Below are 24927 nucleotides of genomic sequence, written 5' to 3' on the forward strand. Positions count from 1 at the left end.
GTTGGTATGATGTTCTTTTGCTGAAATGCTGTGTTACTTCTACGCCAGATGTAACGGGACACACGCCTTCCAAAAAGTTCAACTTTTGTCTCGTCGGTCCACAGGGTATTTTCCCAAAAGTCTTGGCAATCATTGAGATGTTTTTTTAGCAAAATTAAGACGAGCCTTAATGTTCTTTTTGCTTAAAAGTGGTTTGCGCCTTGGATATCTGCCATGCAGACCGTTTTTGCCCAGTCTCTTTCTTATGGTGGAGTCATGAACACTGACCTTAATTGAGGCAAGTGAGGCCTGCAGTTCTTTAGATGTTGTCCTGGGGTCTTTTGTGGCCCCTCGGATGAGTTTTCTCTGCGCTCTTGGGGTCATTTTGGTCGGCTGGCCACTCCTGGGAAGGTTCATCACTGTTCCATGTTTTTGCCATTTGTGGATAATGGCTCTCACTATGGTTCGTTGGAGTCCCAAAGCTTTAGAAATGGCTTTATAACCTTTAGCAGACTGATAGATCTCAATTACAGTACTTTGTTCTCATGTGTTCCTGAATTTCTTTGGATCTTAGCATGATGTCTAGCTTTTGAGGTGCTTTTGGTCTACTTCTCTGTGTCAGATAGCTCCTATTTAAGTGATTTCTTGATTGAAACAGGTGTGGCAGTAATCAGGCCTGGGGGTGACTACAGAAATTGAACTCAGGTGTGATAAACCACAGTTAAGTTATTTTTTAACAAGGGGGGCAATCACTTTTTCACACAGGGCCATGTAGATTTGGAGGTTTTTTTTCTCACTAAATAATAAAAACCATCATTTAAAACTGCATTTTGTGTTCAATTATGTTATCTTTGACTAATAGTTAACGGGTTTTGATGAGCAGAAACATTTAAGTGTGACAAACATGCAAAAGAATAAGAAATCAGGAAGGGGGCAAATAGTTTTTCACACCACTGTACATATTAGTATGTGGAGCAATGTTAATGAGCAATGTTAATGACACTTTGGCTGATCAAAAGGTTTTTTTACACTGCAACTAGCCATTTATTCCTAAGGAGTCACGGCAGAAGATTCACCTTGCTGACGCCGAATCAGCATTTTGGCTGATCAAAAGGTTTTTTTACACTGCAACTAGCCATTTATTCCTAAGGAGTCATGGCAGGAGATTCACCTTGCTGACGCCGAATCAGCATAATCCATTATGTTGTAGAAAGCATCTGTAATTGTCATCTGTGTTACCAATATTCTCCCCCCCCCCCCCCACACACACACACACCTCTGGTTCGCTCAGCGAGGATCAATCTAACTGCAACTGCAGATCTGTGTAGGCTGCAGCTGCCATACAGCTCAGGTCAGAGCTGTACGGTTCTAGTTTCATGCTGCCCGCTGATGACCCCTTCTTTGAAGCTGGCACAGCAACGTACACCTATTGTTGTTTGTTGCTGTGGTAACCAGCACTTGGCTTTTTATAATATTATAATATATATTTATATTATTTCACAACAATAGGTGTCCGTCCGTCGCTCAGTGGGCAGCGTGAAACTATAGAGCCATACATCGCTGATCTGCGCTGTACGGCAGCTGCAGCCTACACAGATTTGCAGTTACAGTTGGATTGATCCTCGCTGAGTGGACTAGAGGGGGGGAAGATATTAGCAACACAGATGACAGTTACAGATGCCTCCTACAACATAATGGATTATACTGATTCGGCATCAGCAAGGTAAATCTTCCGACGAGCCTCCTTAGGAATAAATGGCTAGTAGCAGTGTAAAAAAAACAACAACTTTTGATCAGCCAAAATAAATGCCATCAACATTGCTCCACATACTAATACTTATGCTAAAGGGACTAAAAAGGAAGAAATTAGCCATAGTGCCCCTTTAAGTGAACGTGCAGTTTATTTTGATTGATCAATTTACAGGCTTCATACAATCTGCATGCAAGTCGGAAATTATTTGTATTGACCATCTCTAATGAATGATACTTGACAGTATTGAGCAATTAATCATTACCCTACTGAATTTAATTCTCAGGCAATGTTCTGCTTCAGCCACATGAAATGTGCATATTGTTAAGCTAAACAAATTATATAATGCAACGGTTTAGGCTTCCCATTAACAAGAAGGTGGATTTAATTATTTTTTTTTAACTGATCAGCATATGCAAAGGCACTGTTGACATTGGTCAGTGTGCCACGTCTACAAAATGAGTAAGTTGTAGAAACACTGCACCTGCAGTTAGGGCGACTTCTAGGTAACTTTTTGTGAAAAATTGACATTTTGGGGGCAATCCGTTTCCTGAGAAAAAAAAGACAATCTTCAAAACATCAATTATGTTGCGTTATTGGGTGCTGAAACCACTGCAGATTCAGGGTATTTTACTGTCTGCAGAAACAGAGGAAAAAATAGAAAGTGGACAGCATTTCAAACCATGCCTTACTATACTATAGTAGAAAAAGAAAACCTAAAACATCTTTATTGCTATCATGATCTACTTACAAAGATCCCCCTCACTTCCTGTCTCAACAGTTGGCATAAAGTGAGCATAAATCTTCACAACGGGACTACAGACAACAATAAAAACAGAAGTTTTAGAAATAAAACTTTTAAGCTATATTTCCCTTAAGGTCTTCCCTAGAGAACCCGTTTTATGAATAGAAGCAATGTTCATAAATATACCAGTTTTTTATATAGCTTCACTCTGTAAGGTCTCTGCTTGTATAGTCTCAGTTTGCAATGCTGCAGCCTGCAAAGCCTCTTCTTGCATAACATATCCCTGTGATTCCTGGTATGGCTCTGCCTCAGCCTCAGTCTGCAATATAACCCCCTGCAGCTCACCTTGACTGGGTTCAGTTGCAGTCTTCCAGTGCCTCAATGACACTGGATGTGGCAGGGACAAGAACAGTCTGCAAAATTTGTAGGCCTTTGGGGAAGCATAGTACAAGTTCAGGGAGAAATCCTTCATGGTATCGGAGTACTGCATAGCGTTGTACTTCCTGTGATTTTTAAGCTGGGTTATAAATAGAGCCCGAGCTAGGCCACTGCAGTGCTCTGATATTACCCTCTCTGGGTCCTTCTCCACCATGTTGTTACGTCTCAAATCTACCAATGACTGTTTCAGGCTCTTTATCTTCACACCCTGCCGGAGAACCTGTTTTTGTAAGGTCTTGATTTTCTTTCGCATTTTGACTATTTTAGGGTTAATGATAGGGGAGAGCGAAGAGGTGGTAGAAGGGGTGGAGGAATGGGTTGCCACTAGTACATCATTTTCTTTGTCACTGGCTGTCAGTGTAGTATATGCATGGTCAAATGAAATGAAATCAGTCAAACTATCACCTGAAGACTGGCTGTTACTGATGGCAGCTTCCTTTGCAGCCCTGGCCTCTGCAGCTTGCATCTCACAGTGTGTGTCCTCCAATTCAGCTAATATTAATGCCACCTGCCTCTCATTTTGTGTAGTTTCCATGCTAATATTGATTTCTGCCATCTTATCACGTAGGTTCGTTGTATTGTGTTTCTCACCATGTATTTCCACATTCTGCCTGGCAGTCTCAGATTGCTCTGCAATCGCACTCTGTGTCTCTGTTAGCTCTTGGGTCTGCTTTTCAGCTATTTGTGCCTCAGGTCTCTGCTCTTGTTCTTTGTCCTTATCTGTTTCCTGCATTGGATTCGTCTCTCTTTTTCCCTGTGTATGAGCCCCTGAATACTTTTCTTGGGTTTCAGATATCTTCTCTTTGCTGTGGGCTTTGCTCTCTGAAGCAGGACATTCTGTCACAGATTCCTGCATCTCCTCTCCAGAAGCCTCTGTTTGTATTGCTTCCTCCTGCTGGCTGATCACCTGGCTCTCGTTCAAAATTTGTTCCGGCTGCTCTTCATCCTTAACATCCACTTTATTGGAAACTGGAGCTCCCCCTTCAGACTTTTTAGTATACTTCCTCTTTTTAGTTTTCTTGCGCTGCACAATAAAAAGAGATGTGGGCACGGCATCCATACGCAGGTAGGGGCAGGCAGCCCCTGGACGAATCATGTAGTCTTTTTCAGTGAAATGGTCGCTGCAGACTTTGCTGTGAATTGAAGGTGTCCAATCCTCACGCTGAACTGCTCTGATCCACATAAGAAGACGGTCAGGATCCTTCAAGGGGAACCTGTAAGAAAATACATTTGCATTAAACTCAGCCTCACTTCATAACTGCTATTTTCTATGACATGTGTAATACCAATATTCTTCTAAATGTGTTTTTAAATAAACCTTAGTGTTTATAAGAGTTTGTGGGTATCTAATTGCAAAATAACAGCCATGAGCACTTTTAGCTGTTACTATGGATGCAAAAGGCACATGTAACTGACTTGAAGAAGCTATCTACATACCGTGAAAAGTGTTGTCTGTAAAAAGCAATTTAAAGTAAGAGGGATATGGAGGCTGCCTTTCCTTTTAACCTCTTGAGGACTGCAGTGTTAAACCCCCCTAAAGACCAAGCCAATTTTCACTAAATTGGCCACTGCAGCTTTAAGGGCTCGCTGCAGGGCCGCACAACACAGCACACAAGTGATCCCCCTTTTCTCCCCACCATTGTTTATTTATTTTTTTAATATTTATGTTAGGGGTTTTTTTAAATAAAATGTACCATTTCCTTCCCCCCACCCCTCCTGAAATCCCGCCCTCCCCCCAGCCAGTCAATGACGCGATCGGCTGTCATAGGCTTCAGCCTATGAGAGCCGATTGCTCTCCTGTGTGCCAGGGGGACAGAAGTGTCACACGGCTGTCCGCAGTACAGCGCTGCTGCAGATCGCATCGCTGTACTTTGTAGAAAGACGGCGGTTTCGCTTTCTAACAGTCTCACGAGCGGCGATCGCCGCTCGGAAACTGAAGGCGGAGCGGAGCTCCGTTCCCCAAGCAGGAGATGCGCGCGCAGCCGCGCACAAACTCCTGCAGTAGCTGGCCCCAGGACTTGACGCCAATTGGCGTTAGGCGGTCCTTGGGCTACCGCCGCGGTCACGCCCATTGACGTGACACGGTTGTGAGGTAGTTAACCAATCCTAATTTCGTGGCAGTCCTGCTGATCTCTTTGGCTGAAGTATTTGAATCACACGCCAGAAACAAGCATGTGGCTAATCTAGTCAGATCTGACAATGTCAGAAACACCTGATCTGCTGCATGGTTGTTCAAGGTTTATGGCTAAACGTATTAGAGGCAGAGGATCAGCAGGACAGCCAGACAATGGTAAAAAGTAAATAAATATGGCAGCCCCCATATCCCTCTCACTTCAGTACTTTAAACAATATCAGTTGCCCGGCAGTCCTGCTGATCTCTTTGGCTGCATGTGTGTGATTCACACCCAAGAACAAAGTGTGCCTGCCAGCCACAGAGGAATCTTTGTGTCACACGGGGAGTCCAATGCGGTCAGAGGCCCATCGCACCTCACCATAAAGTGAATGACAGCGAAATATTTATTTATAAATAGCGGTGATACCGCACACTAAAAAACACGAAGTTTCGGGCAGAGGCCCTTTCTCAAGTGCTTGAGAAAGGGCCTCTGCCCGAAACGTGTTTTTTAGTGTGCTGTATCACCGCTATTTATAAATAAATATTTTGCTGTAATTCACCTTTTGGAGGGTCGAGTCCTTGTGGATTGTTGCTGCTTGTCTGATTCACACACCTGAAACAAGCATGTAGCTAATCTACTCAGACTTAAAGTACTCCAGACCCAGTTCCCCCTCCTCTTAAAAACTTTTACCATTGTTTTATTACTGGTGCTGCGACTAGCACACAGCACCATCCTCCCCCTCCTGTGCCCCCTGTAGACCTCGTTCTGCTCAGTCATAGCCTTCGACTGAGGCAGAACGATTATGAGCAGGGGGAAAGTGACTGTTCTTCCTCCCCGCTGTGCGTCCATAACTCCGCCCCCTCCACCTGCTGCTTTAGTTCCTATCTAATTCATTCCACACAGTGCGCAGGGGAGCTGCACTGTGTGCAGGCATGTAGTCATTGAAGTCAGAAGGATATCCGACCTCAATTATCACAAGCCTGCGCGCTGTGTGCAATTAATCAGATAGGAACTAAAGCGGCAGGTGAAGGGGGCGGAGTTATGGGCGCACAGCGGGGAGGAAGAAGTGTCGCTTCCTCCCCGCTCACAGTTATTGCAGAATGGGGCCATGGTGACGTCACCAAGCCTCGTACTGTAATTACACAGAACACGAGACTTCAGTGATGGAGGAGAAGGGTGCCAATCGCGGCCGGCGCAGGAGACAGCCCTCGGGTGAGTAGTTTAGGGCTGGATACCGGGGAGGCCAGGAGATCAGGGGAGGGTGGGTACGGGGAAGGGGGGGGGGCGCACGTGGGATCCGGAGAGGGAAGAGGTAAGAGCCACCCACAGCCCGTCTTCATAGAAGGGGACCCCCCCCCCCCCGCACAGAAGGGGGAGTCCCCGACCAGTCACCAGCCCACATAGAAGGGGGATCTCCCCCCCCCCCTGCACAGAAGGGGGAGTCCCCGACCTCCCGGGAGTCCCCGACCAGTCAACAGGTCACATAGAAGGGGGATCTCCCCCCCTGCACAGAAGGGAGACACCCGACCACCAGCCCGCATAGAAGGGGGATCTCCTCCGCCCCCTGCATAGAAGGGGGAATCCCCGACCAGCCCACATGGAAGAGGGATCCCCCCCCTGCACAGAAAGGGGCGTCCCCGACCGGCCACCAGCCCACGAGGAAGAGCGATCCCTCCCCACAGAAGCCGCCGCAGGAGACAGCCCTCGGGTGAGTAAATCGGGGCTGGAGGAGACTGGGGGGGGGGGGGACCTGGCTACCTATACATCTGGCTCCACCTGGCTACCTATACATCTGGCAAAATATCTGGCTACCTATACATCTGGTAAAACCTCTGGCTACCTATACTTCTGACTAAATAATACACCTGTCTACACATCTGGGTCTTATACTCACCATTGGCGTGCTGATCCCTCGTTGCGTACCTCTGATAGCTTCCTCAGTGCCTTCTTCCATGTCCCTTGGCGGATTTTGCTTCATGTCCCCCGCCGATCGGCGTTGATGACACCAGGGTCACACAGCGTCATCAACATCTCGCTGCAAACACTTTTTTTTATTTAATTCCATACAATAACCTATATTGAATTCAATATTTAAAAAAAATTGATTACAAAAAAAAAAAAACTTGAAAATTAAATTAATTAGTTTAAATCCACTTGTAAGAGAGAGTATACAGTGGGTTGCAAAAGTTTTCGGCCCCCTTGAAGTTTTCCACATTTTGTCACATTACTGCCACAAACATGAATCAATTTTATTGAAATTCCACATGAAGGACCAACACAAAGTGGTGTACACATGAGAAGTGGAACGAAAATCATACATGATTCCAAACATTTTTTTTACAAATAAATAACTGCAAAGTGGTGTGTGCATAATTATTCGGCCCCCTTTGATCTGAGTGCAGTCAGTTGCCTATAGACATTGCCTGATGAGTGCTAATGACTAAATAAAGTGCACCTGTGTATAATCTAATGTCAGTACAAATACAGCGGCTCTGTGAGGGCCTCAGAGGTTGTCTAAGAGAATATTGGGAGCAACAACACCATGAAGTCCAAAGAACACACAAGACCGGTCAGGGATCAAGTTATTGAGAAATTTAAAGCAGGCTTAGGCTACAAAAAGATTTCCAAAGCCTTGAACATCCCACGGAGCACTGTTCAAGCGATCATTCAGAAATGGAAGGAGTATGGCACAACTGTAAACCTACCAAGACAAGGCCATCCACCTAAACTCACAGGCCAAACAAGGAGAGCGCTGATCAGAAATGCAGTCAAGAGGCCCATGGTGACTCTGGACGAGCTGCAGAGATCTACAGCTCAGGTGGGAGACTCTGTCCATAGGAAAACTGATAGTCATGCACTGTACAAAGGTGGCCTTTATGGAAGAGTGGCAAGAAGAAAGGCATTGTTAACAGAAAGCATAAGAAGTCCCATTTGCAGTTTGCCACAAGCCATGTGGGGGACACAGCAACCATGTGGAAGAAGGTGCTCTGGTCAGATGAGACTAAAATGGAACTTTTTGGCCAAAATGCAAAACGCTACGTGTGGCGGAAAACTAACACTGCGCATCACTCTGAACACACCATCCCCACTGTCAAATATGGTGGTGGCAACATCATGCTCCCCCCGAGCAGCTCTTCAGCAGGGACAGGGAAGCTGGTCAGAGTTGATGGGAAGATGGATGGAGTCAAATACAGGGCAAACTTGGAAAAAAAAACCTCTTGGAGACTGCAAAAGACTTGAGACTGGGGCGGAGGTTCACCTTCCGGCAGGACAATGACCCTAAACATAAAGCCAGGGCAACAATGGAATGGCTTAAAACAAAACATATCTATGTGTTAGAATGGCCCAGTCAAAGACCAGATCTAAATCCAATCGAGAATCTGTGGCAAGATCTGAAAACTGCTGTTCACAAACGCTGTCCATCTAATCTGACTGAGCTGGAGCTGTTTTGCAAAGAATGGGCAAGGATTTCAGGCTCTAGATGTGCAAAGCTGGTAGAGACATACCCTAAAAGACTGGCAGCTGTAATTGCAGCAAAAGGTGGTTCTACAAAGTATTGACTCAGGGGGCTGAATAATTATGCACACCTCACTTTGCAGTTATTTATTTGTAAAAAATGTTTGGAATGATGTATGATTTTCGATCCACTTCTCACATGTACACCACTTTTATTGGTCTTTCACGTGGAATCCCAATAAAATTGATGCATGTTTGTGGCAGTAATGTGACAAAATGTGGAAAACTTCAAGGGGTCCGAATACTTTTGCAACCCACTGTATGTGGCGAGTTCACTCTACACTGCAATAGTAGCACTGTATCATATTCTTAGCAGGTGGTGCAACATCCAGAGTAATATTCAAAAGTCCATCAATAAACAGTTAGAAAAAAGGGCTCCAGGAGCAGCTCACCGTAGCAAATAAAAAACATCACTTTTAATACTCTTGCATTAAAAAATTCCATGCAGCTTTAAAAATATAGAAATTGCAGACAATGTTATACTTAACAGGCACATAAGGACACAGAGGTGCGGAGGAGAGTCTACGTCCGTTTCGCCCCCAAATCAGGGCTTTCTCGAGACCGAATAAAAGTGATGTTTTACATGCTATGGTGAGCTGCTCCTGGAGCACTTTTTTTCTAACTGTTTATTACATATGTAGAGTTTGCCATAACTACTTCCTGTGGTTATACTTCCACTCTCACTGTAAAGTACTCCTTTGTAAATAGATGGTAAAAACTTTTCCCATCTATTGTGGCTGGCACTGCAATACTTCACCTCTCCTCTGAAATAGGGTGGCACAGGTAGAAGCAGAGTACCTCTCTGGGCACCCTATGAGGCACCTCCAACCACAGATGACACAATCTTGTATCAGTCTCTGTAAAGGCAGAAAACTGGACCAGAGACTGATGGTACCAAAAAACAGTGCCTATCGCCACACAGGGCATAGATTTCAATTACCGTTCTCACACAGACCCTGCTGACTGCGCCGCTCTCCCATCACCATAGGCCCCTCGCTCTGCTGTTGCTATGATGGCAGAGCTCTGTGAACCGGTCAGGAGCAGATTTCAAAGCCACAAACACGGCGTGGATTTCAATTACCACAATATGGAAGCGATTAAGAAAGGGGGCATGGTTAACAAAAACTGGATATCAAGACACAAGTGGTCTGTTTTTAGACATTTTTACTTTCTACTCTTATAACTTCTGCTGTCTGTGCTGATAGTGTGGGTTCCATGATAACATTAGAGTCTGCTCTAAAGTTTACCCTAGGCGACATGATGAGATAACCATGTTAATGTACAGTGCAAAACATTGTTAACCAGACTGTTTTACTTGTTTTATTTTGCTGCTTGAAAGAGTTAATTTTTTTAGGCAAGGAAGTGGCAGCTTCTGTCTTAAGGTGGCCATACACTTATAGATTTACAGCAGATTCGACCATCAGATAGATTTCTGTCAGATGCCTGTCAAGTCTAATTTGACAGGAATCTGTCTGATGTTTGCCACACACTAGGAACAGATTTCCTAGATTGGAAATCTATTGAAAAATCGATCTAAATGCATTATTGGACCATTAAATCCAATGCAACTCTTTGGGCCATCGATCTGCTGCCAGCAGCAGATCGACCTAGATCTTCCATCCTGTCAGATAGATCAAATTGATCGAAATTGGCCGCAAAACGATCAATCGATACCCACTTGATCGATCAAATCAATCGATCTATCGAAGGCTAAAATCGACCAGTGTATATATTCCAGTACCTTTTCCGGAATATAGTAAACATCACTGATTACAGATTACAAATTACAGCCATAAAAGTTTTCCTAGAAAAATACAATTTCTGAGAGCAGAGGGAGATAGAAAAAGGTCAATAGTTCATATATTTTCATTTAGGGACATTTAATAGGCTGCCACTGAGCAGAGACAACAAAACATTAAATCTACTTTGTAAATGTTTAAATATAAATTAAATCTATGGGATATCCAAAAAAGCTTTTTTTAGTAGTTGGATTAATAAAATTATTCATTTCATAAGTTTATTTTTACCTGGGGATCACTTTTAAGTTATTCCAATGTTACTCAGCAAGTACGTTTACATTTGAGTCCTATCTGCATAGCAATACGACAACACACTATCAGGACATTTTTGCACAGTGCTTCCAATGCCATTTAGAAAACAAAAACATGGTAGTGCTATGTGTAACATGTTTCACATAGGTTTTTTACTGGCAGAATTATGAAGTTCACTGAAGGAATATTTTTACTGTCCATATAAAATCATGCAATGCTGTATTATAATGCACATCAGAATCACTAAGCAGTGTGTAAAGACACGTGAGCCTGCATAATTAAAGAAATTGTTCTCTGACATGTATTATTGCATTGGTTTCACATGGCACACAATGTGAACGAGGCCTACAAGGTCTATTCATCCAATACAGTCGCTTTATTCCGCAGTTACACTTGAAATCAAGCAGTTATACATAATAATAATGCAACATACAATTTATTTTAAGGAAGCAGGGTTTCTTGAAGATAAAATGATCTGTAGCACTGATTACCTGAAGAAGTGTTTACCACAGCCTTTGTGCATGCGGTTCTTGCAGCCAAACATGGCACATACTGTCATCTTGTCTGTGTGGCTGGTTTACATCAGCTAGACAAAAGAAAAGAGAAATGTAAGAACTAGACAGCTTTCAGTCAGGATCAACCTTAGTACTTTGATGTGATGTGCCACCGAAGATGAGGGCACTATATATAAATAATAATAATACTATGCAGAGACTAAGGGGTTCTACCACCATCAGGTAATATCTGCATGGAGTTTGAATATTGTCGCTACACTTGCTCAGTTGAAAACAGTTTCAAGAGAAAAACATTTTACTATATGTGCCTGTAAGACCAAGATGAAGCCATCATTGGGCCCTGGGCGCTGTTACAAGGAGATGAAATGCAAGAACAGGAAGAAGAAAGAAGTACATGCATGCAGGACCCCCGGCAAGTATGTGTCTACTGCCTCCGCTGTGTCCCTCCTCCCCCCACTTGGCTCTCTATACTGCGGGCACCTATCCTGGCTACCTATACTGCAGTCATCTATTCCTGGCTATCTGTGCTGGTGGCACCTATCCCTGGCTACCCAGTGTTCTCCCCAGGCTCTTTTAGCCGGGCGCTCCATCCAGCTAGTTTTGGTGAGCACCCGGCTGTCATCAGCCTGCCTCCTCTTCTGGTGTAAGCAGAGTTGAGCAGATACGTGCCGGCCCCTATATTCTCTCAGCTCGCCCCACCCCGCTACTTTTCCTGCCACCCGGCTACTTTTTCATGCCACCCAGTTGTAAAAAAAATTCTGAGAATGAAGATGAGATTAAAGTCCTTGCTTACGCGGATGATCTGTTGTTAATCCTGACTGACCCGATCCACTCTATTATTAGATGTGAGGAAATCTTAAACACATTCGCACTGTATTCCAACTTTAAGCTAAATCAAGAAAAAACTACAATTTTGGATTTGGGCTGTTCAGCTGATACGGTACATAAAATTAAACAAAAAATCAAATTTAATTGGAATGAGCGTGTGATTAACTATCTTGGAATCTCCCTCACAAAAGACCCTAAGGATCTTTTTGGGGCTAATTTCTCAAAAATTATAAAAGAATTTAAGGGTAAACTTCAGTCATGGGACCGCCCCTGTTTTAATATTATTGGTAGGATCAGTATTATCAAAATGGTAGTGCTACCCAAACTCATTTTTTTTATTGCGGAGTGTGCCAGTGACAATCCCGGGTTCATGGTTCCAAATTTGGCAAAAATGTTTTCAAAATTTCATATGGAGTAGGTCCAGACGCAGATTAAGTTATAAACTAATCTCCAGAGGGAAAGAGAGAGGTGGCCTAGCCGCCCCAAATATCCAGAATTATTATAGAAGTATACACTTGGCCAGAATTCTAGACTGGAGAATAGAATCCTCCCCCAATAAAACAGGCAAAATATGGACATCATTAGAAAAGGAGGAAGGCAAACCTGATTTAATCTTTTCATGGATACCTAGCAACATTTACAAAATATTTTCGACTACCCACCATCCTTTGATTACGCCAACACTAAAAACCTTTTATTGGTTTGTGCAAAAATGGCAAAAAGAAACGGGCCTCTCGCCCATGACTACACTGAGGGACAACCCAGACTTTATTCCAGGCGCGAAGAAGTCGTGGTTCATAAAGAATAATATAAGTAGTGAAACCCGTATTATTAATCTCAGGGGCGACCACACTCTGAAAATACCTAGCCTCTTATATAATGATGGGCAGAAAAATACTTGGGGACTAACTCAAGCGCAAAGTTTCCTGCATAGAGTGCATTTGAAAAGTAGGTTTGACTTGAATACCCTAGAAAAACACATCTTGCTTAACAAAAAAATGGAAAAAGCTTTATCTAAACTTAATAAACTTAAAAGCCCAGGTGAGATCGATAATTCTACCCCAAATTATTGTAAAAAATGGGAAACGGCTGTTAGTCCCACCCTTAGCCAGAAATGGTCTAAGATTTGGCAGAGTAACTGGTCCATACGGTATACAAGTCTACAACTTATCCAGTACAAGACCACTGCTAAATGGTATTTCACTCCATCACGCATCCAGAAATGTACTAGCCATAGAGTGGTTTGTTGGAGGTGTGGGCAGGAGGACGGGACAGAGCTGCATATGTGGTGGTCATGCCCCATAGTTAAAGTTTTTTGGGAAGAAATAACCCTCTTTTACAAAGAATTACTAACAGATACCTTTGACCTATCTGCAGAAGAAGCTATCTTCGGATTTGCTGACGCAGGTGGATGTAAGGGTAGCATTCTAATCAAAGAAGTAGGTTCCAAGGTTGCTAAAAGAATGATACTGGATAAGTGGAAAGAACCAACTTCCCCAAGTCTGGATGAATGGGTTTGTAGAATGGACCAGCTGTGTGGTGGCAGGTATCCTGTAGTCCAAGATATGAAGGAAGATGATATGACTTATAAAGGTGGTGAATGGGCAGGACCGTGTAGTAAAATCTGGCGAGTAATCACAGAAGGGTATTTAAACAACTCAAAAAACATAGATTCATGTCAGGGATAAGGGCGGGTGGAGATCGAGGCGGTTGGGCAATCGGTAGTAGAGACTGGTGATAGGGGTGTGGTATTTATGAATTTTGAATGGGTAGACTGTGGAATAAGAGTTGGTTGGATGAGGGTAGAGTGTGTGTGCTCACATGCGGTGGCCGGAATTTACTGCCCATCGTCTTAGGGTTGGTGAGAAGGAACAGTTGGTGTGGCGCGACTGTCTTCAGTGTGGGGACGATCGGGCTCTGAAAGGGCGAGTATATAATCAAGTTACCTATGAGCAATATAAGAAATATGAACACTATGATGACAGCACTACCCAGCGATGGCATACAGCCACTTAAGGCTGATAGGCCCTTAGCTGCCAAGCTTTCCGCATGTGGTGTGCATCTGAGTGTAAAAAAAAAAAAAAAAAGAAAAAAAAAAAGAAAAAATTCTGAGGCGAACACGGCTACCTATACAGCGGCCACCTATTACTGGCTACACCCATCCCTGGCTACCTGTACTGCGGCCACCTATTACTGGCTACACCTATCCCTGGTTAGATATATTGCAGCCACCAATTACTGGCTACACCTATTCCTGGCTATCTATACTGCGGCCACCTATTACTGGCTACACCCATTCCTAGCTACCTATACTGTGGCCACCTATTACTGGCCACACCCATTCCTGGCCACCTATTACTGCCTACACCAATCCCTGGCTACCTATACTGCGGTCACCTATTACCCGCTACTTATACTGGATACACCTATACCTAACTATACTGGAGACACCTCTGCCTGGCTACCATATGGGGTGGGGGGGGGTTGGAGTGGAGCTCTGTAAAAACAGCGCTGGAGATTTGGGCGCAGCCGGTGCCGCCACAGGCTGTAATAGGAATTGCGGCTACAGCAACACTCCAACAGTAATTTGGGCGTCGTCAAAAGACAGAGCACAAATTACTATAAAAACACTGTAATTTGGCTCCCAGCAATAGCTGGAAGCCGAATAACATCTTTCCCCACTATCAATGACGGCCTGGAGGGGGAATAGTATTTAACGTCGCCAGGACTTTTGCAAGAGCAGGGTAGCCATTTTACAGCTTTACCCTGCGCCCAAATCTCCCAGCGCTTTAAGCATACGTATGCTGAGGGAGTGGGGCACATCTAGCTACTGTACTGGTGAGTTGGGGTACATTATTTAATGGAAGGGGAGGCCCGGGTCCAAATAATTGTATAATACCGTATACCGTGGTATCTGTTTTAGACGGTTATTATACCATGCATTTTCATACCGTTGCAACCCTAAATGTAACACACACACACACACACACCAGTATGGTAGCCAGATGTGTCCCACTCTTAAGCCGCCAGGAGATTTGGGTGCAGGGTAAAGCTGTAAAACGGCTCACCCTGCTCCTGCAAAACTCCTGGCGGCGTTAAATACTATTCCCCCTCCAGGTCGCCACGGATAGTGGTGAAAGAGGTTATTTGGCTTCCAGCTATTGCTGGCAGCCGAATTACAGTGTTTTTATAGTAATTTGCTCTGTCTTTTAACGGCGCCCAAATTTCTCACTGAGCGCCGCTATAGCCGTAATTCCTATTACGAACTATGGTGGCAGCGGCTGCGTCCAAATCTCCAGCACGGTTTTCAAAGAGCTCCACTCCCACACACCCCATTTGGAAGCCAGGTATAGGTGCCTCCACTATAGCTAGTTAGGCACAGGTGTCCCCAGTATAAGTAGCCAGGAATAGGCGCAGCCAGTAATAGCTGGCTGCAGTATAGGTAGCCAGGAATAGGTGTAGCCAATAGTAAGTGGCCGCAGTATAGGTAGCCAGGAATAGGTGCAGCCAGTAATAGGTGGCTGCAGTATAGGTAGCCAGGAATAGGTTTAGTCAGTAATAGGTGGCCGCAGTATAGGCAGCCAGGGATGGGTGTAGCCAGTAATAGGTGCCCCCACGGCCAGGAATGCACTGCGCAGGCACAGAATGCTCCCAGCAATGGGCGCATGGCCGGGCATTACACCCTAACTAGCAGAGATACTGGGGCTTCTAAGAGTAATACTCAAAATAGGTTTGATATTACACTTCACCTTCCTTTTTTTAATTGCTAAGTGTTAAAAAGTTATTTTTAGATAAAATGGATAACTATCTCCTGGAAGAAAACTCAGGATAAAAAAGTTAATTAGATAACGGCTTGTATATTTCAGCAATTTTATAAGTGCACGTTTTAAAAACGCATTGGATGTGTGTCACGGACGGTTGCGGGGCCGCAGACGCGTCCTGGAACCGCCCGTGAAGAAAAAGCGATCGCACTCGATTCTCTGCATCGATTGCGCTTCAGATCAATAGAATCTGGATTTATTGTGTAGGAGAGTCTGCAGTCTTTTCTCAGCAGAGAGATAGCCATCTGCAGAGAGTCCCTGGCTTCAAGCTGTGCTGATGGCCCATCCATCAGGTATAGGTGACAAGCACCATGACAGAAGCAATCTAGAGGGGAAAAACTCAGACACTCGGGCTCCTTCCCCAGCAGGGGAGCCGACATGTGGCTTGCTGCTGCCAGCTTCAAAAAGAACCTCACTTAGGGATGACCTGCTGTCAATCCCAGATGCAGATCATATTCCATAAACTGCTATATGTGTCATATTTTCTGTGTTGCCAGGCTGGCAGACCCTCCAAACTAACAGAGCATGTAGGGCCCTGTCTGGCGCTGGTTCTGAGAACATTTCAGAACATTCTGAGGTAAAGACTGTCAGTTAAGCAGTTCGAAAGTGCCCTGATGATACCACAGGGGTCCCACCCCTCATGTTTGGTATCAGGCTGCTGGGTAAATCGAGGCAGACCTGAAAATATTAGTAAATCTGCCCTGACCTGTACAGTTCTGTGAGATAGAGCCCATATGTGGTTAAGACATGATTTCTGGTCCCCAGGACAAGGGGAGGACTCATCTCATGTTCTAAGGGGGTGTGTGGCCCTGCCTTCACTCCCTCCTACTGGATCAGGGGCATAAGAATGGCAGAGGAGACAAACTCAGTGTCCTCCACCCTGAAACTTCTTGAACTCATCGGTGCCAGCTTGAGGATATGCTGGCATCCACCTGGTCTGGACTCTGAACTTTGATTGAAACCAAGAACTTTATGATTCTTCCCACAAAAAGGACATCCTTCCAGGAACTAAGTATTTTTTCTCCCTTCTTTTATTTTTCATACTGGCTATTACTGTTTTAATAATTGTTGATTTTAATAATTGTCTGTATATATTAATTATTTATATTGCTTTCAATAAACTGACGCTATCGTCAGTTGTTGTTGTTAGACCAGTTGTTGTTGTTAGACCAAGATGGCGCCCACGCAGGTTGCCTCGGTCACATGGCTCCCACTTTTAGGCAGTTTTTAATGTTTTTCCTTTATAGTTTTATAGTTTTATAGTTTTAATTACCTTGTTTTGTGCTCAGGAGTAGTGTAGGGATAGCTTCATCTTCTTCTGTGCCTCCGACTGCCGCTCTGGCTCCCTGCCACCGGACACTGTCTCCAGACACTCGGCTCCCGTCCACAGCTCGGTGTGCATCTTTGCAAACCTCCCGGCTGCAACACTCCGACTGCCGCTCTGGCTTCCTGCCTCCGGACACTGTCTCCAGCCACTCGGCGGCCCCTCTCCGCAGTCCGCAAACCTCCCGGCTGCTCCGGAAACCTGGGCGCCGCTGCAACCCTGGCCTCCTGCATTCTGGCCCCGGCTGCCCTCGATTCGCTCACGCACGGTCTGCCGCTGCATCGGGCGGCCGCACCTCAGCTACTCTGCGCCCAGCTGGCACCGGACGCTGCTCCTGGTCCCGGCATCCGGATTGCTCCTCCCGGCTGTTTCTCAAGCTACGAACAACTCTGCCGCCGCATCACCAGCTTCCTGATCCTGGCACCCTGGTCGCGGCTCCCGGCGGCCGCCGCATCACCAGCCTCCTGACGCTGCTCCTGGTCCCGGCACCCTGGTCGCTTCCCCCGGCGGCCTCTCGCCGCTACAGTAACTTCCTTGGCCCGCTCTCCTTTTGCAGTACGCCTACCCTGCTGCACCCACGTGGCCAGGCCTGCAGCCACGTGGTCATCAACATCAACAACCTGGTCTCCTTGGTCATCAGCTGCCCAGCGGGCAGCATCTCGCCTGTTGAGGTGGTTCTCCGCTCTGCCCAGCCTGCATCCCACCAAACCTGAGGGCTCACTGCTGCTGACGATGACTCCGCTCTGCCCGGCCTGCATCCCACCAACGCTGCTGGAAAAAACATGACCTCTTCCAACTGCACAGCCTGTCCTGTGTCATCCTGGTGAGTTCTGCAGTTCTTCTCCCCACCTCCCACTGGGGATCCTCTGTTGTAAGCTGTGCTGTGCCTGCTCCATACCATCTTCTGTGCTGTGCCTGCTCCATACCATCTCTGTGCCTCTGCCTGTGCTGTGCCCCATGCCATTCACCTGCCTGCTCCATGCCATCTGCCATTGACACTGACTGTGCTGTGCTGCCAGCTCCATTCCATCCAGCTATCTGTGTCACAGACTGTGCTGTGCTGTCGCTCCATACCATCTAGCCTGCTCCCACCTTCTTATCCGTGCCTTTGCTTGACTGTGCTGTGCTGCCTGCTCCATATCATCTAACTGTACCCTGGTCTGTGCTTTGCTGCCTGCCCCACATCATCTATTGGGCCTGTGTCCGTCTGGGCTGCCTGCTTCGCACCACACACTTGGACCACCGTCTGTGTTGTGCTGCCTGCCCCACTTCACCTGTTCGGTCCACTTTTTGTGCTGCACCCACCGCACCATCCAATGTGCCACACTGTGCTACGCCGCCTGCTCCAGCCCATCTAGTTGTGCCCCATTCCGTGACGGGCGGCCCGACCCTCGGCATCTATCTGTGTCTGTCCGGGTTGTACGCCTGCTCCACACCACCTGCACCTCATCTGAGTCACTGTAGGTGCACACTGTGCTGCACACTGCACCTACCGTGGTAGCTGTGCCATGGCCGGAGTGCGGTCTGCCACCCTTTCTAGGGAGGCCCTACTTAGATGGGAACCCACGGTCAGTCCCAATCACTCACCGGATTCTTCCCTGTGGAACACTGTCACCGATCACATCAAATATCTCTCCACCAAGCGAGCCCCAAACAAACGCCGCCACAGAGGTAGGAGGGCGGGGGCCCAGGTCCGACTCAAAAGGAAGGGCCTACGCTCCCCTGTCCCTGCCATTCTACTAGCAAACGTCTGCTCACTCCCCAACAAACTGGACGAGCTGCTCCTCTTACTCGGCAGCAAACCCCAGATCAGCAAGTATACCCCTGTTCTCTGTTTCACAGAAACCTGGCTGTGCGACAGCATCCCCGACGACTCTCTGCATGTACCAGGCCACAGCCTCCTAAGAGCAGACCGTGACGCAGCCCTCTCTGGGAAAACGAGAGGGGGTGGTATCTGCTTTTACATAAACACCTCCTGGTGCTCCAACACCATCACTCTCCACAAGGCCTGCACCCCAGATGTTGAGATCCTTGCCATAAACTGCAGGCCTTGGTACTCCCCGAGGGAGTTCTCTTCCCTTGTCCTCGTTGGGGTCTACATTCCTCCCGACGCATGCTCCAGGACTGCCCTGCAAGAAATCAGCGACTGTATCTCGCGCTGGGAAACAGCCCTCCCGGATGCCCTGTTCATCATCTTGGGCGACTTCAACAAGGCGAACCTTCGGCACGTGTTGCCCCGCTACAAGCAGCACATCACCTGTCCTACCAGGAACTGTAACATCCTAGACCACTGCTACACGGTCCACAAGTGTGCTTACAAGGCCATCCAAGGAGCCCCCCTTGGGAACTCTGACCACAACACAATACACCTGATCCCCACCTACAGGAGGCTCCTGGAGACCTCAAAGCCCATCGTCAAAACCTCAAAAAAATGGACAGCAGATGCCAAACTGGAGCTCCAAGCTTGCTTTGAAACCACAGACTGGTCGACTCTGGAGGCACCCACCCTTGATGAATGGGCCGAGAATGTCACCTCCTACATTAGCTTCTGCGAAGAAGCGTGTATTCCGTCTAAGTCCTTCAGAGTCTATCCCAACAACAAGCCCTGGTTCAACGACAGACTTCGCCGGCTTCGGAAACGCAAAGAGGAAGCGCACAAGTCCGGCTCCCCTGAGGAATTCAGAGAGGCCAGGCACGCCCTGAAAAGAGAACTGCGTTTGGCAAAAAGGGCCTATGCCGAAAAGCTGGGGCTCTGCCTCTAGTCAACCAACACACGAGAGGTATGGAAGGGCCTGAGAGCAGCCACGAACTTCAAATCGGCACCCCTGACGGTGAACCCTAGTCCTCGACTGGCGGAGGAGCTCAATGAGTTCTACTGCAGGTTCGAGCAACATCCCATCCAGTCCATCCAGCCCGTGAGCCACGCAGTTTCGCCCCCTCCCCCCATGGGTGAACTTGTCTCCCTGGCGCCTGGTACCGTTCGGGAATCAGAGGTACTCCGGCACCTCCGCAAGCTGAACCCCAGGAAATCTTCCGGCCCAGACGGTGTGTCATCTATCTGCTTGCGAACCTGTGCCGACCAGCTAGCCCCTGTGCTCACCTCCTTATTTAAGAAGTCTTTATCGGGGGGTACAGTTCCCTCCTGTTTTAAGAGGTCTACAATTGTACCAGTCCCAAAAAAACCAGGCAGTACTGAGCAAAATAACTTCCGTCCGGTGGCCCTAACCTCTAATATCATGAAGCTCCTTGAGCGGCTGGTCCTTGCCCACCTGAAGAGGTCCACGGACGCCCTTTTAGACCCGCTCCAATTTGCATATAGGGCAAACCGATCCGTGGAGGATGCCATCAATGTCAGCATGGCCCACATCACTGAGCACCTGGACAGCCCCGCCTCCTATGCTAGGATTCTGTTCCTAGACTTTAGCTCAGCGTTCAACACGATCTGTCCTGACATCCTGATCACCAATCTGACGCAGCTCGGAATTGATCCTACTCTCCGAGCATGGATCAAAGACTTCTTGACTAACAGAACGCAGCAGGTGAAGCTTGGCAACTACTACTCCAGCGTCCGGACAACCAATACAGGGGCTCCACAAGGCTGTGTTCTATCACCTCTATTGTTCTCCCTCTATACCAACAACTGCATCTCATCCGCCGGCTCTGTGAAGGTCATCAAATTTGCAGACGACACCACCATCATCGGCCTTATTGGTAGCAACGGGGAGCACGAATACCGCAGCGAAGTCGAGAGGATATGCAACTGGTGCAGTGACAACAACCTAGTCCTCAACACAGCAAAGACTGTTGAACTAGTCGTAGACTTCAGGAGAAACCCTCCACCCCTCCCACCTGTCCTCATTGGAGGGACTGAAGTCTCTAGGGTGTCATCGGTTCGGTTCCTCGGCACGACTCTCACTAACAACCTGAAATGGGGGCTAAACACCACCAAAATTCAGAAGAAATCCCAGCAGCGGCTGTTCTTTCTGCGCCAACTGAAGAGATTTGGTATGCCCAAGGAGCTGCTGACCAGCTTCTATACCGCCACCATAGAATCCATCCTCTGCTCCTCTGTAATTGTCTGGTATGCGGGCGCTGCGGCAAGCGACAAACACAAGCTGCAGAGAGTCATAACTGACGCGGAGAAGATCATCGGTTCTCCTCTTCCACCTCTTGATCTCCTCCACTCCTCTAGGATGAGGAAGAGGGCAACCATGATCTCCCGCGACCCCTCTCACCCAGGCAGCCATTACTTCAGGCTCCTCCCATTGGGCCGCCGCTACAGGACTATACCATCCAAAACTACCAGGCGGAAGAACACCTTCTTCCCCCAAGCTGTTCGGCTACTGAACTCCAACCTTCCCCGGCCCGGCCTGCATTTCTAACTGCTGGGCTGGTCACCCGGTTCCCGCCGCTGCCTGCCCCTGGTTCTTTATCCGTAAATGGCCTGGCCCTTCACCAGCACCTTCTTATTCTCACCGGACTGTACTGCACAGCAGTGAAATGGCCGTTACGAACTGACTACTGCATTCTATTTCTGTATGTGTTTTTGTGTGTCTGGTTATACTCTGTCTGTTTTTACTCTGTCTATGCCATGTGTACCACAAATAATTCCGATTACAGCTCTGCTGTACTTGGCGAAACAAAACTGATTCTGATAAAACTGATTCTGAGCTACCCTACCATTCAGCACGCACACAACTGAACCAGACCTCTAAAGAGACGTTACTATTGTTTGTTGTTGGCTAGACAGAATACAGCGTGTTTTAACCGTTTTTATTCGCAGGACCAGTCAGTCAGTAAATCGGGTCCACTGGCCCATACCAGTGGTGGTGGCAGATACCCTGGAATCGTGTGTAGGTTGTAATTACCCATATCTCACAGGCTCCCTTCTGGTTTGTCTGCGGTTTGTCCCAACGGTTCCTGCGCATTGACTGCGACCAGAGTTCGCACGATCCGTGCGCTGGCACCGTTTGGAAGGCCATTTGCGGTCTGACCACCAGGGCTCCTGTGACAATGTGGTTTTCCATAAGAACAAACATTTTAGCTTTCACGCGCATTTTAGAAACTGTAGCACACTGCATTACATTTTGAAATCGCATGCGTTTCAATATTATTGACAGTAGGCAAAAATGTAAGTATGCTGGGTAATGTGCACATAATGTGTGGAAAAAAGCCCATGCATTAATAGACATGCAAATGCATAGTATAAGTGAGAAATGAGAGGCCTTTCAGGAGATGTTTACAGACATTGTTTTGAGTTTAAAGGTATTTTTTATTGAATCCTAGGGATGTCAACTCACTGGGCATGATTTATTGCAATTGTTCTCTGATGAAGCAAGGTTGAACATTGGGAAAAGTAGGACAATCTAAATTAAGGCTGGATTCACAGTGGTCCGCTGAAGAATGCACGTGTTATAATGAGTGTGTACTGCAATGGAGACTAGACATAGACTTTATTACAAATCCAGCATGCAGCGAGTTAGAATAATGCAATCAGTCACAACGCAATATTGTGAACAGGCCCATAGAATTCTATGGGCAGTGAGTTGACATGCAGAATTATTTTACAAATCAACTGAGCACTGTGAACGAGCCCTGAGGGCCCGTTCACACTGCACGCGTTTCCAGCCGCGTTTTGGAAACGCGTGCAGGTGGCCAAAACGCACGACATCAGACATTGCATAGAGTGCAATGTCTGATGTTCACACTGCATGCGTTCCGGACCTGTGCGGTCCGGGAACGCATGCTGCACGCAGATTTTGCAAAAACGCGTGGCTGTCCCATTCACTTTTCAGTGATGGGATCAGCCACGCAACGCACACAAACGCGGATGGCCATGCGTTCGTACGCGTTGCGGTCCGCACGCGTTCCGCACGCATGGCCATCCGCATTTCTGATCTGAACGGGCCCTAAGGCTATATGCACTCATACTTAACTAGTAGACCTAAGCCCATTAATATAACGTAACGGGCTCTATGTCTGTCTCACAACCCCCCGCCCCTGTGACCATCCCCACCACCGCATGTCAGCGTGCGTCCGCCCACGCAAAGGCCCGCCCGGCCCCGCCCCCTCCTGTCCCATCGGCTGTCCGTGCTGCACATGCGCAGTAGCGCAAACGCACGGACACAGGGACAGGGGACGCAGAGACACTTGAAAATTATTATATAGGATAAGGGTCTTATTAAAACTTTAACAGGTGGAGCAATCCTTTTTCCTTTACTCTGGTATAACAAACAGGGCTGTGGAGCCGAAGTCGAGGAGTCAGAGTAATTTTTGTGTACCTGGAGTCGGGGGAAAAAATGCACCGACTCCGAATGAATTTAAACTGTAATTAAAATAGAGAATATGATAAAATGTTCTATTTTATAAATAATTTATATATACAGTAATAGCTCTGCTTAGTCCACAAAAATGAAATAAACCAATCAAAAAATAGTTACTTGCGCTGCTTCAATAAAGCAGTCCCCGTATTTTTAAAGTCAGATATACATATCTGATTGTGACTGTATATATTATGTGTACACAGGAATCTCTTATATATACACTAAATAATATAGATATAAGGTTAAGAAAAGGTGGGGGGAAAGGCTGCGCATCCCTAAACACATGTTGCAATTGAATGGTTAATCGCACAGGCATACACCACCTCTGTCAGACTGAAAAATGCATGCCCTGCATCCTAGACAATTGCTAACATTTATTAAGCTAGGAGGAACTTTAGCTTCCAATATGGTTTGCATGCAAAGTATATTATACTAGACACTTGCGCCACGGTGTGGCAAACTTCCGGGCAAGTGACCAAACCTAAATTTAACACCTTGGGAGCAGCTAAGCAAAAAAAATGTGTAACTTACATTTTGTTGAACAGCGAGGAGAACGCCAGCGCATACCACTAAGGCTGCATCTGAAATGACCACCAGCTCAGTGTGCAGCACCTAAATAGATTTTCTGCACACTTCGCATTCAATTCAGATGCAAATCATATGCAAATCTACTTATTATTATCTACTACTTATTAAACAGGAAACTCAGGAGGAGGGGCTGGGAGCAGCTAACCTGATAGTTACATAGTTACAAAGTTAAGAAAAGGTGGGGGGGAAAGGCTGCGCATCCCTAAACACATGTTGCAATTGAATGGTGGAGGAGAGTGCATCTGAATTGAAAGTGAAGTTTTGCTTAGCTGCTCCCAAGATTTTAAATTTAGGTTAGGTCACTTGCCCGGAGGTTTGCCTCACCGTGGCGCAAGTGTCTAGTATAATATACTTTGCATGCAAACCATATTGGAAGCTAAAGTTCCTCCTAGCTTAATAAATGTTAGCACTTGTCTTGGATGCAGGGCATGCATTTTTCAGTCTGACAGAGGCGGTGTATGCCTGTGCGATTAACCATTCAATTGCAACATGTGTTTAGGGATACGCAGCCTTTCCCCTCACCTTTTCTTAACTATGTAACTATCAGGTTAGCTGCTCCTAGCCCCTCCGCCTGAGTTTCCTGTTTGCATAATAAGTAGTAGCAGATTTGCATATGATTTGCATCTGAATTGAATGTGAAGTGTGCAGAAAATCTATTTAGGTGCTGCACCTTGAGCTGGTGGTCATTTCAGATGCAGCCTTAGTGGTATGCACTGGCGTTCTCCTCGCTAAATAATATATATGCTGTAAGAATAAAGCCTGATGTGTAGCTGTGTCACTAATAGAGATGGTCAATGAGATGGAAATAATTCTGCGTTGATGCTGGTTTATGCAACTGTATGCACTCCCTTTGCTCATGAAATCAAATAATGTTATATGTTGTTAACATTTGGCTTGAGGACTACGAATTAAAGGGTACCTAAGACGGATGAAAA

General features: G+C 46.5%; 1 protein-coding gene across 3 annotated transcripts in view; it reads right to left on the reverse strand.

Moving 5' to 3' along the window:
• Positions 1–1861: 1861 nt before the first annotated feature.
• LOC137521275 (THAP domain-containing protein 5-like) overlaps positions 1862–24927 on the reverse strand; it is a 49572-nt gene continuing 26506 nt past the window's right edge. For all 3 annotated transcript variants that reach the window (XM_068240297.1, XM_068240299.1, XM_068240298.1), the window contains exons 2-3: positions 11085–11179; positions 1862–4126 (exon numbers count right to left, since the gene is read on the reverse strand). In XM_068240297.1, the coding sequence (XP_068096398.1) occupies positions 2668–4126; positions 11085–11152 (1527 nt within the window). In that variant the 5' untranslated portion in view covers positions 11153–11179 and the 3' untranslated portion in view covers positions 1862–2667. The remainder of the gene's footprint in view (positions 4127–11084; positions 11180–24927) is intronic.

The sequence above is a fragment of the Hyperolius riggenbachi genome, chromosome 6 (genome assembly GCF_040937935.1).
Source record: "Hyperolius riggenbachi isolate aHypRig1 chromosome 6, aHypRig1.pri, whole genome shotgun sequence".
NCBI classification, from domain to species: Eukaryota; Metazoa; Chordata; class Amphibia; order Anura; family Hyperoliidae; genus Hyperolius; species Hyperolius riggenbachi.